The sequence below is a fragment of the Bombus vosnesenskii genome, unplaced genomic scaffold (assembly GCF_011952255.1).
Source record: "Bombus vosnesenskii isolate JDL3184/JDL3185 unplaced genomic scaffold, Bvos_JDL3184-5_v1.1 scf7180000013276, whole genome shotgun sequence".
Lineage (NCBI taxonomy): Eukaryota > Metazoa > Arthropoda > Insecta > Hymenoptera > Apidae > Bombus > Bombus vosnesenskii.
This window is the reverse complement of record NW_022882934.1, coordinates 1,099,576-1,112,830: the sequence shown is the minus strand read 5'-3', so window position 1 is coordinate 1,112,830 and position 13,255 is coordinate 1,099,576. Positions and strand designations below refer to the sequence as shown.

The 13,255-nt window shown below is 34.9% G+C and overlaps 1 protein-coding gene across 3 annotated transcripts in view; it reads left to right on the top strand.

The window, feature by feature from the left end:
* Window positions 1–13,255, top strand: part of LOC117231953 (tensin-1-like) — a 277,151-nt gene that overhangs the window by 2,827 nt on the left and 261,069 nt on the right. Inside the window, exon 1 of one of the 3 annotated variants that reach the window (XM_033490979.1) lies at window positions 12,683–12,975. The exons of the other annotated variants lie outside the window; for them this stretch is intronic. Within the exon in view, the coding sequence (XP_033346870.1) occupies window positions 12,892–12,975 (84 nt within the window). The 5' untranslated portion in view covers window positions 12,683–12,891. Of the gene's footprint in view, window positions 1–12,682; window positions 12,976–13,255 lie in introns of those variants that run through there. 3 annotated transcript variants of the gene reach the window in all.

Sequence of the window (13,255 nt, the reverse complement as noted above, 5' to 3'; positions counted from 1 at the left end):
GAAAAGAAACGTATAAATTGAATATAAAAATAATGTGAGGGATAGGAAAAATTGTATGTAATTAAATTGGAATCACCAATCATTTTATAGTTTTTTAAATGTAATATTGTTAACATTATAATTATAAATTAACTTTAATAGTTCATTAACAAATTACAAGTTGATTTCGTGCTAAAAATTCATAATTATAAGCTTCAAAGTTTAACGAAATACACAGGAAATAATCAAAGAAGAGAAAATACAAAAATATGTAATCAGCTTTATATATATATATATATATGTAGATCTATTTGGAAACTGCGTGGAAAATAAAAATATTGTGTAAGACATTGTTGATATGAAATAGGTACAGCCATAAAACATAAATGAATACAAGCAGAAATATCCTGTGTACGCATGATTTTCTCATTTTTTCAATAACTCACCTTTTCGACAACCAATCAGGTGAAAATAAAAGCAGAGAGAGATCTTGCAACATGTAATTTTACCGTGTTTCGAAGTCATTGACTTCAACTTCCTCATACCCTTCACGAAAGCTCTTCTTCGCCCACACAAACGCACCGTGCGTGCAAACAAGTATCGTGTCCTCTACATTTTTTACTTCACGTTGTCAAACTTTTTCGTTGCAACTTCGATGCAGTGGCAAGACTGATAACGAACTCTTCTCTTGCTTCAGGTTTAAGTAGTTTATCTTGAAGTTCGTACGTAACGAATTTTTTGTTTGAGTATACACGTGAAACGAATAAATTCCACGATAGCTTCGTAATTAATACGTTTATTTATGACGTATTATGCGGCTGTCAGAAATAAATAACAACTAACAATCCGATATATATTTACTTTCTGATTTAAGATGTACTTATGCAAATGCTGAAATCGATAGATTTTAAAAGTTAAGAAACGTGAACAGCGTTGATTAGTGAAACTTCCTTTTAAATATGAACTTTAGAAAAGAATTTGTTTTTACTTTTTGAAATCACAGCTAGCAGTTTACTTACTCTGATCCTCTTTACGCGTTTTCTTGATTTTCTATACTCTCAAAGTGCAACAACGTTTACAAAATTTGCAGATTTTCCAAAAGATCTTAAAAAATCACGAGATACCTTTTAATATGATACAAAAGTAAGAACATCTTAAAATATTTCGTTTTAAGTAAAATACACAATAATTGATATTTGTTATAAATATGGTCAGTTGTATAGCATACATATATTTTTCATGAATGAATAATTACAATCAGTATCGTATTTTTATTTTTAGCTATAATTAATACAATATAGACGTAGCTAATGTATTTACCTGTATACTTAATTCTTTTTCTTATTCTTTTTCTAATTTCACTGATAAACAGTTCAAGCAATGTTATAGCTAACGACTGTTATAATCTTTGTAACAAATCTTGTAAGTACTTGTCCAATGAAGAAGCGCGAAAACAACCATTACTTTCCAGCAATACTGTCATGACCATTTTCATTCGTAAATAAAGCGATACATATATTTAATTTCGTTTAAGCATAAACCAACAGTCGCATACATATTTGGTTTTTACATTTGTATTATACTTCACTTTCTTCTGAATAATTTATTTTTCAAGTTTAATTTACACCACGATCGTAAATTTTCTTCGTAATTACTTGAATGCAAATCTGAGTCGGATGGTATCCACTCACGAATTTCTACGAAAATTTTTACAAAATCGAACATATTTCATCGAAAGTGGTGTGCGTGTGGCGGGACATGACAGCGACCCAACCGATTCTGTCTTTTTTCGGGACATAAAAATTCTTACGCTGCAACTTCTTCGCGTCGCTTCTCGACTTCAAAGACTGCATGCACGGTAAATCTTGCTGCACCGCCGCAGCAGGGAATGTAATTGATTTCACTGTACGTAAGTGTTAAACAAGAATAGATGTTCAACGCACATGCTGTAGTTATCGCGCGATTTGATCTTTCGTAAGTTTCAAGGAAACGTATTATCTATTCTTCTAAGCTGCTTCTCGATTTTCCTTTCGCCACAATGTTTCCCATTGGAATTCTTCGATGTAGAAGGAACGTTAATTTCTATCGATACTGGTTCCCGTTACCATTTATACTTCACTTGTACTATGTACATTATTAAAACTCTTAGTCGATGTAGGCTAAATAATAAATTTAATAGGGACAAATATTTTTGCCATTTATATTATTTGCCATCGTTTCATTAAGCCAAGTATTTCTATCTTATTCACGTAGAAGTTCAAAATTTAATAATATTAAATTTACATAAATTTAACACGAAGATATAATTTGTCGTTATTATACCAACAAAGTAATACATACATGTGTGTGTATACTATGAACAGAGAATTTCATTTACATGTAAATACGAGTGATAAAAGAAATTGAATTAAAAGTTGCGTGTTTCTCAAATCGTCGACATGCTATTAAGGATAATGTAAATGTACCTGTATATATCGTTTTCGTTTATCCCATCGATATGCATGAATCGCATGGTGTAGCGACATCAAATGGAAACGGTTCACATTAATCATATTACATAGAAGTAAATCAACAATGTATTATTTATTACGCATTTCGTATTTGGTTGTTTAAAAACGTGTTACAGTATCATGATATATTATTACTTATTAATAGCATATGCAATTTTGAATGAAGAGATACTCGTATAAATTACGTATGCAATATGTAATACACGTGTAAGAAGTTATTACAAAAGTCTTCTTCAACTTTAATAAACCTCAACTTTGCTATAAGCTTCCTTTTGTATATAGCTAAAGAATTATACTGCATTAGTAATCAAATTTAAAAGCTGAATTCACTTACAAATGGTTTACCATTATCTGGAAAAATCAATTGCCCTTCGTTTGATAATTTCAGAATATTTGAACATAGATTTTTACTTGAAACGTGTTATTCCTTTATTTTACCTTTTCAATGATTCGCTATCTCAGAATTGGTATATACCCTTTGTGAATTGATAATTTAAGCATATCAGTTAACGGAACTTCTTGTGATAAACCAAGTTAATGATTATAAGTATAAAATACACCTGTGGATAATATAGCTAATACATGCACACGTGCATCTCGTCTTCCAATACTGTCCGTATGAGATTAAATAATGGCAAATTGTGGTAGTGAATCGAAAGATGAAGCCGTTAAAGTGTATGCAATAACGTTCAGGTTCGATTTTCATAGGTGTAGAAGATAAAGGAACTATCGTTGAAAATAAAAGAACGATCCTTCCAATTATAATAAACATCATGCTTGCCGCCTTAAACGTTTTTACAATCGAGCTAAACCGTTTCTTCAACGCCACGACTTCATACTTCGCCGATAAATTCCTGTAACGAAGCCTAAGCCTTGTCTATGTAATAAATATGAATACGAGGATCGGCAGCGATCTGCTCACGAGGCTTTCAGCATCAATTTCGTATCGTTCACGCTCGATCTCTAATCTACCTTGGAATCATGGATAAAGTACAGTTAAAAATAATCCATATTGCCGACGTTCCTTTCTACATTCCTCATCGAAGCTACAAACTGCATTCCTTGGGCATGCTGGAACACCCGGCTCTGAAGACCAATCAATTTCTTTCGACGCTACCGCGGCAACTCAGGATGCGTTTAGTAAAACTATTTTTACATAGCCGTAAGCATTCGTCCTGCTCGCGCGAGTCGCAATTCGCTCCGACACTTAGTTAGTTAGCTATACCGACTCCCGTATTTGCATATATGCAAATCGCATTTTCAAAGTTTTTGCCCGAAGGTGAACGGACCGCCGATTTTTCACCGGCTAATGGATGTCGATCATTGTAGTAAAGCGTCTGTTGATTAATAAACGACGTCAAATAGCGTTTTGTAAAGTTTGTAAGAGGGAAAAAGGAACGTGGATCGCGGTGAGAACATATGCTTGACATATGGTGTCTATAGGATGCTTCTATAGTGTGATAAAACAAATATGAGCAGTAAAAAATATGAAAGCAGTAAAAAATGTTTAATCGATATACCCAGGTGTTAAAATTAATTTTTTCCGTGTAAAGTCTATTCTGTGTTGTATGCCGTCGTTCGAAAAATAAATCGAAGCTTTGATTTAAATTACTATTTATGGTGTTACATAAGGACTTTCGTCTATTCGTCGACGTTAGTAAATCTGAAAAATCCATATGAGTCTTTTATTAAGAGACAAATTGATCATACGAAATAAGCGATTACTTAAGCTCTATATTTGAATATCATGAGTCTATCGTTTATATTAGCAATTACAATCGTAATTTACTATAGCAAATAATACGAAATGTGGTTTTTCTTTATCTTTCATTTATATGTTTGTATAACGTGAAATATTACTGTAATTAAGATTTTAGCCTATCAATTCACTTACTACCATACATATATCCTACCTTTTGTATTATGAAATTTTTTAAATAATAAAGACTACGGGTTCGGCCATCACACATCGTCTTGTTTAAAATTTAAACGCGTGTTATACGACTTTTCGTACAATTCGTGTAAAAATCTACAAATTCTGAACATTTTTGCCACGAATTTTATAATCTCTTGACCATTGTTGCGTTTATGCCTCGTTAAGGAGTATTCGCCATTATTCCAGTAATTCCCGACATACGGAATGCACATTGTTCTTGTACAATGTCCGCGTAATTTAACACTCCTCGATGAGCATCGTTGAGAATAAAGGCTGGTCTCGAACCATTCAACTATTTCAGTTACGCAAATGTTCTTTTTTTCTCTCGCTGCTTTCTCCTATTGTTTGAACGAAGGCAATTTTTACTTTCCATTCTATCTATCTTTTTTCTAGCAGATATTACGATGAAATTCGTAGGTTGTCATAAGCTTTCTGAACGTAACAATTATTTTATAAAATTGCATACATTTGCACGATTAGTTATGATTAATTGATGTAATCCCTGTTTCATTTTGCATTGTAATATTTTGGAATATATGAAATTTTAACGACAAAATGTTGCATTAAATTACGCATTAAATAAAATTAATTGTGTACACGCACATCGTATAAGAACTTTTTATATAAAGTAACAAAAAATTAAACTTGATCTCACCACTTAAAATATAGGTACGTAATCTGATTTACTTGGTAGACTATAAACATTAATTGTTGTACACAATTTTGTTTTAAAATGATTTTGTTGACTATTATCATAAACTTTAATTTTTCTCTTCCAATGATTTAATTGATGTTTCATAAATTGCTCAACAATACGTAATTTTTGTTATTTTAACAAGTGGAATCATTTCCAGAAACATAAACTTTTATCTTCGACAAACATAATATTAATACTTATAGTAATAATAATTACATGTAAGTAATTATTATACATTGTTTTTATTTATTGATTTCGATTATTACAAGTGGGTATAGTAATTACAGCAAGAATTCTTCTCCATATACAAATATTTATAATACTTTCTAATTTTCATGATCCTTCGAAGCTTTCTAAAAGAAATTTTTTTGTAAAAGTAAAAAGGCGAAACGAAAGGAGTTCGAGTAAGAATATATTAAAGATATACGTACAATACAATCGAATAATATTATTTTTGTCAAATTCTTTGTCACTTTGAAGTTGTGGGTATAAAATAGTAAATACAGAATTGAATAAAACATCTAAATCCAATAATAGTTATTTAAATAACGCAGTAAATCTTATAGAGAATTAAAAGAAGTAATTCAGGCGATTAAGCATCTATGTTATGGTTAATAATATTTTTCAAAGTGACAAAATGAAATTATGATTCTGAAAATGAGAATTATGTACTCGATTTATAAGATCGCAGATGAAATATTACAGTCTCTTTTTACTTATTTATTGTTACACTTTATTGCCACGTAGCTGATATAAGTACATCCATCTTACCGCACTTTGCGGTTTCTTATACCGTTGCCTATAACTTACGAGCACACATATTAGAAATCGATCAAGCTTCTGCGTACCGGGTGTCGTAAAAAGCCGTCATTAAAGACGTGCGAAAACAATTGTGTCTGATGTTAACCAAATTGGTAACAAACTGTTATTACTAAACTACTACTTTGTACAAAGGAGCACAACGATTAAAACGTTTAAAAATAATCTGAAACTTTAATTAAAATTGTATCTTTTTCGTTTTAAACGGTACACTTTTGATTTTACAGTAATTGATAATAATTTGCTAAGTTGTTCTTTAAGTTACAAATATAGTTTAGTAGAATATTAGTAAAATATCCGAATAATATCTTTTTATGAAAAATTTTACTTTTTTATCTTCAAGTTCTTATATGCAGTTGATGTATTATTTATAATAAAATAAGATTATACTAAAATCTAATAAGCAGCAAATCTTCAAAATAATTTTGTTTCATCCTATTTAAACGTTCTATCATAAAATATTTATCAGGTTATTAGGATTAAAATAATTGTATTATATGTGATTTTAAAAATATAAATAGATGTATATACAGGGTGGTTGGTAACTGGTGGTACAAGCGAAAAGGGGGTGATTCTACGCGAAAAAAGAAGTCGAAAATATAGAACAAAAATTTTTTTTTTAATTTTTCCATCGAGACAACGATCTACAGTGAAATCCGTTATGACGTACCGCACGCGTACCGAGCGAAAATTCAAAGTCGATTTTCTCAAAAACAAAGCCTCAAACGAAAAATTTTTATTTTATATTTTCGACTTCTTTTTTCGCGTAAATTTTGCTGTATATATATATCTGTTTCAAAAAATAATTTCTATCTTTACTATAAATTCTGGTACTCATTTTACATAATAAAAGTGACTAGAAAACGTAATCATGTCGAGAATTGATGGCTCAGTATATGCACTAGTTTAGTAATTTTACACTATTACTAAGTCTTTCATATTAACGGAAGTTTTACAGAAAATTATGGTGCAGTGTAATTGATGGCATAGAGTATAAGTTTTCGCTAGAACATAAAGGGCTTCTTTGTGCTCTTATTGTTAATGTAGCATATAGTGTAACATAGTTATTAACTTTAATTTCTGTGTACAAGGTGTCCATAGAGATCTAATTCTTATTAAAACTTCGCATAATCTTCTCTATCTTAAGAACTTCCGATAAAATTCTTGAGCGACAAGTTGTTATAACGTTCCATGTAATGTTAACGACTTTCAATGTTATCAAAATTCATTGCATGTGAGATAAAGTAATTTTTCAACAAAACTGATAATTCTGTTGGCTTTTTAAATTCCACAGAAACTTGAATATGTATATATGTACATTACTTTATAAAAGTTTCAGTGATCGTATAATGATGGTTAAACGTGTTTCCATTTAGATTAAATTTATCTAATCCTATTATACGTGCAGTATGTAGGAGAACGAAGATAGATTCACAATTTTTTTTGAAAATGCAATAAGTAATTAATTATTGCAATAAAGTATTCAACGACCGATGGTACTTCAGTTAATTCTGCACTTCGTTTATGCAAAGTTTGATCTACGTAATCAAAGTATCGAATAATGGTGTGGCAATCATATTTTCTTCTCTTTTTATACGTTCCAATGAATTTAATTAAAATTTTAACTACCTGACCTATTCATTGGCTTTGGTACAACTTCTACTACTACTACAAACTTTGGTACTACAAACTCCTCTCTGTTTCTCAGGTTGAAAATTTCACTTGAAAAATCGTTTTGACCCCATCGACAAGTAAAGTACCATTGCTACACGCGGATTGAACGATATTCCGGAAACTGATTTCTACATAAGAATTTAGAAGTTTTATTATCGTGCTATTTGGTGCATATCTGTAGAATTAGGTTCTAGGATAGACATAGACCGAGGAGCAAAATCTTTTCCTAGAAAGTTTAATTTTTTATTAATTTGATTCCAAAACTTGGCCTTTTTTTATTAACCCAAATTTACATAGTACACGAAATGTAATTTTACAAATAATAACTACGTTACTACGTTACTTTCGTACTTTCTCCACCATAGGAAAGCTTCGATCAGTATCGAATCTCATCATTTCATAATTAATAACTCGATTAAATTCACCGAATTCTATTCCATCCTATCAGCGATTCTTCTTTCCCAAACTTTTTCTTTTGACAAAGTACCAACTTCCAAGAGAAAACTGGTCATCGAATCAGGATCGAAGCGATCAGATTCGCTAGAAAGCAAAGAAGAGTAGAGGAAAAAGTAAAAAGGGAGAAAACCAGATCCGTGGATGTCCATTCAGAAATTTTGCTATTCGAGTGGTATCGGAGTCTGGCCGGAGAACGCGGTGGGAGTAAAAGGGGCCCAGCGGCCAGGAAAGTAGGATGATTGAAGCGGCGCGGCAGTGGTGGGAGTCATGGGAGCCTCGACGGGGACGACCTTGCTGCGTGTGTGTACCGTGTGTGCGAGATGCTGACACACGGGACTCTCGGAGTCTCGAGGCAAGACGGTGTGGACCCGTGGACTGTCCCCATAGTACTCCGCAGAAGCGGCCCTGTGCAAGAGCACCGGCCCGATCTGCCTGGCAGTGTCTTATTACGCACGTTGCGGCACTTACCGCACGCGAGATTGCGTGCACGCGTGCTCTCTCGCCTACAACGCGAACGCGCCGTGCCGTGCCGTGCCGTGCCGCGCCGCGCCGCGATGCCGATGCACCGGTGACTCGTGACTCGTGACGCACGTTTTTCCGCGATGCATGCGCGCCGCATTGGATTTCTCCATGGGTGAACGTTCGAAGGTCGTTCGTCGACGTTCGTCGACGAGCATACGGGACTCCTGCGACTCTAGACTAAGTTTTCACATGGAACGCCAGATTCTTTTGCCTTCCACGAACATCGACGGGGATACGCTTGTTGTGCACACCTCGGTCACCCGATTAGAATAGCTGCTGATCTCGTATGCATGCACGTCCGAGACCAGTCTTTTGGAATTCGTTGAGATTCGCTTGCGCGAACGAGAATCGAATCTTTCACAGCGAATAAAAATATCGTTGGTCTTTCTGATGTTCATCGAATTTTCTACGCTAGAAGGATGATAGGATTTCTAAAGGAAGATAAGAAATAATTACATAGTGGGAATTACGAAAAATAAAGAGTCCTCTTTCGTTATAGTTTCATCGTTGATGTGCAGTGTGTAATTGTAAACAGTGATGAGTTTCTTGTCCGGGTGAAGCACCCATGATCGAATTAAACAAACGTACGACTGTTGATACGTCATTAAACGGATTTAATGAAAGAGCGCAAGCATATTTTTCCATTGAACGACGTCGATGAAAGGCATCATTATGCAAATGGCATTTCAAGATTGACGGACAGGGTTGCTTTCCTCGACAATGCATGCGCGCCAGTATTTCTGGATGAGTAGACAATTAAATGACGTTCGCGCACACTTAATGAAAGGATTGGTTGATCTTGATTAATGGTGCTAGAATTAAGTGTGTGTAACTTGATCGACGGGGGATTCCTTTATTCGGTTAAGCGATGAAATATATTATTATGTAGTGTTCGCTGTAGAACTGACAGCTGAAATTGTTTTGCCGGAGTCCATGTATGCCTGACAGGATTTCTTAATAAGTGGATAATTAAACCTTATTGGTGAACGTTTAAAGAAGTAATTATTTCGTCTTAATTAGTCAGGACGTGTGTAATTATGTGATTTTGCTCGAAAGAAAGGGTACAACTGTTCGATGCTCCTTACGAAAACCTTACGAAAATTATTATAAACGTATGTCTTTTAGGTGACGAATATCGAAACATTGTTAATATTTTCAAAATTCTATTCCATTAACTTCTGACAAACTTTTACGATATTTATACTTTTGGCTTTTTATCTTCTGTATAATATGTGAGAATATTTTTAGAACAAAAGACGAGACGATATATTAAAGATCGAATTTCGATTAAATCGTAATAATTTAATTGCAAGAAATCTGATTTAGTTGAATATGAGATGATACACAAATCAAAGCTAATTATATACACTTGCTTTACAGTCCATATACCTGTAGAATATTGTCAATGTATCCGCGTCATAATTTACTAGTGAAGTGTTCACTCAATTGTATGCATATGCATCGTTGACGCATGACATATGTACCTTTCTTAACTGTTTACTTTCACAGCTTTGAAAGCGAAGTTGACAAAGTAAGATTATGAAAGATCATAAAATATATCGCCAGTTTTATTCAAAGAAGCAGCAAAAATTCAAATATAAATTGATTATACCGTAGAATTGTACACTTTCTGCAATCATGCTATTACTAATAGCCGGTATATTATAATTATATCAATGAGAATAATTGATGTTTTCACATAAAGATAAATTATTGGTATGATCGATAAATCTTACATAACGGAAGATTGATACACGTTTATGATGATACGCGTTCAAGGAAAAATTAAGTCAGGAAAGTAATCAATTTTCTCCCAGTTCGAAACGAAGTACACTCTCCTCAAAGCATGTTGAAATGTATCATTAGAATGAATTAATGACGAAACATTTTAGAAACGGACATTTTGGAGTACGGTTGTTTTAACGATTTCTAATTAATATATGTCTCTCGAGAGGTAACGGAGCAACGATCGATTAAAAACCCAACTGGGGAAAGTCTTGGAGCAAGATCATGATAATCGATGATTTATCGAGGAGAGATTTTGGTACGTGTTACGTTAAATCATGTCGGATTTCGATAAAATGCTTAATTGAAATTGCATCTCCGTGAGAAATTTAAAATAGGATTGCATCGTTATTATTAATATTACGAGGAATCGTGTTTGAATTGAATGGTCGACGTAATTAAAGCGCATACCATAATCCAATGAAACTCGTACTATAGCGCATATACTTAATTAGATGAATGATAATTAATGAAACTGGCCAAGAATCTGTGATTAAACGAGTGTTGATTAATTAAAACGGATTTCACGAATATCTATACGCGATACGACTTGCTTTTCGCGTTAAAAATCATCGCTCGCGTGCTCATGGAACCTTCACGCGTATCACGAACGTACTCGATAACACTGGACACTTTGTACGTAGACGTTTTATTTATTAATACCTTTCGCAGAGGATTAATCGTAAAGTATCACGCGAATTTGTTTTAAAATTTCGCTTTGCCGCCACGCAAACTTATTTTAAAAGTGTAATCTATTTTCTTAAATAGCTCGTTGTCGGATACTCAAAATTAGCGTTTTTCATCTGGCCGAGATAAACGTCGAGCCACGAAACAGTCGGAACGAACGCGAGATAGAAATCTTGTTGCCAATGATCAAAGATCCAGAGGCGCGACCTTATTGATGCACCCGCGAATCTCTCGTTGCAAAATGTATCGGGGTCAGTTCGAATGCTGTTCACGTTTTACACAACGTTCCGGCCATCCTGCGTCAAGATTCTTCGTCACGACTCCCAAGACTAAGAACACGAAAATGTCAACAGTTGCGACGTGACCGAGTTCGGTAAGCGCGACGAAGTATGCCTGCCAGCAAATGTGCCGGGGATGCAATTTCACCGGTGATAACGTAACAAACCCACCTCGAAACGAGGCTCGAAGGAAACGCGCATACTTTTTGCCTGAAACAACACCTACCGGGAGCAATTTGGAGCGTGTCGGGCCATTTTCGAACGTGATTCATTGCTTCGTTGCCCCTTCGACTCCGATACGAGCGGATACCACATTTAGCCTCTCGTTTCTGTCTCGATCTTGCTCGTAACAATATCAACTTCGATGCAGGAAAGCATAATTTTACTCGACTTTTAAAATTCCAATTGGTTTTTAGGCAAAGTAGTGGGATACGACTGTAAATTACGATACTCGGTAGAAGGAACATGAGTGATAAAGTTCGCAATGATACGACTTGAACCAGCCATAAGTTATTTCGTCTCTTTGCTTATTGAACTCGAGCGTTCACTGGAATCAATTAATCGAAAGTAGATTAGGACTGACGTTCGATGTTTTCAAATATCGCGAATAGTTTGTTGCAGCTGTTCACTTGACTTCGTTCAAGTCCACTTGCGAAACGCCTGAACGCGTTTCTCGAAACTAGTTTTCGTGGTCAGCAGGATTAATGACACGAAAGTGATCGCGTAGGTCTCTGCGGCGTAGAAGTGGCGTGGAACAGAGCGTTCGCCGGGCATGTTTAGACGAAAGTGACAGTGATTAGTGACCACGGTGCATACCTCCGCGGAGCGCACGGCAACGCGGGACTCCTTTATGATTTCGCAAAATTGAACGAATCGTTGTGCAAAAGTGGCCGGTGAAAGTGACCAAGTTTCTCTTCAGAAGTTTCTTTCACTTCAGGAAAGAAGCGATAGCAAAAGAAAAAAAAAAAAGGAGAACATCGTCCTCGTAGATTAATATTCGTTAAACGAATATGTGCGTTACTATAAATTTGAAGATCGCGTCAGTTTCCGAGATATCGCGCGATAGCGATAAGTATTAACGCGGAACTGTGTCGAAATATTATTCAAAATTTGTAATGTACGTTTCGTGCTATGAAGGGAATTTCTTCTTTTTTTTCGATATTCAGAGAAAATTAAGTTTCTTCGCTATGCAAGTTAATGGTCTAACGATCAAACGTTTAAGTTACACAATTTCTTTCTTACATAAATATCGCGAGTGATCAAAAATCCAATGACGAGGATGTAATTTTAAATATTCCGCGATTAAAGGATTGAGTCATTTGTTACCCTGTTGAATAACGTGTTAGATAAGTAAAGTCCAGAAATTTTATACGTGTTTAGTGATTTGGCTATTTGTATGTGATTGTAACAATGAGAAACCGGAAAAAGAGTGATTACTTGCGCACGTCGCGCGTTGGACAGGTGGTTGATCGGTGGCGAACGAGACGGCGAGCAGTTAACGAAATATGCAATTAAAAGACCGAATAGACAGGGATAATTGAAACATCCATGGGTGGAAAGGAGGAAGAAGAGGCTGGGGACGTAGCCGTCAAGATGCCGGAGGCCACTCTGAAAATATTCAACGGTGTACAGGTAGGCGTCCGAAGTGTTTCCATTTCCCCGAAACAACCGATACAGTCGTACAAATTAGGAAACGCGTGAATTTTGGGGTGCATTCGAAAACGAAAGAACGAACTGTTCGCAGTTCGTTGCAATCTGCTTCAATTAATTCGGCTGGAGAGTTCGTTTGCCGCGTTCGTTTTCACGCTGTTATCCTTTCTTCGGAAGAGTGCGTGGCCAGAAAGGGAGGCGATGGAATTTATTATCTCGTTGAATTATTAGGTAAACGTACAGGTTAGTCTTAAGGGCGTGT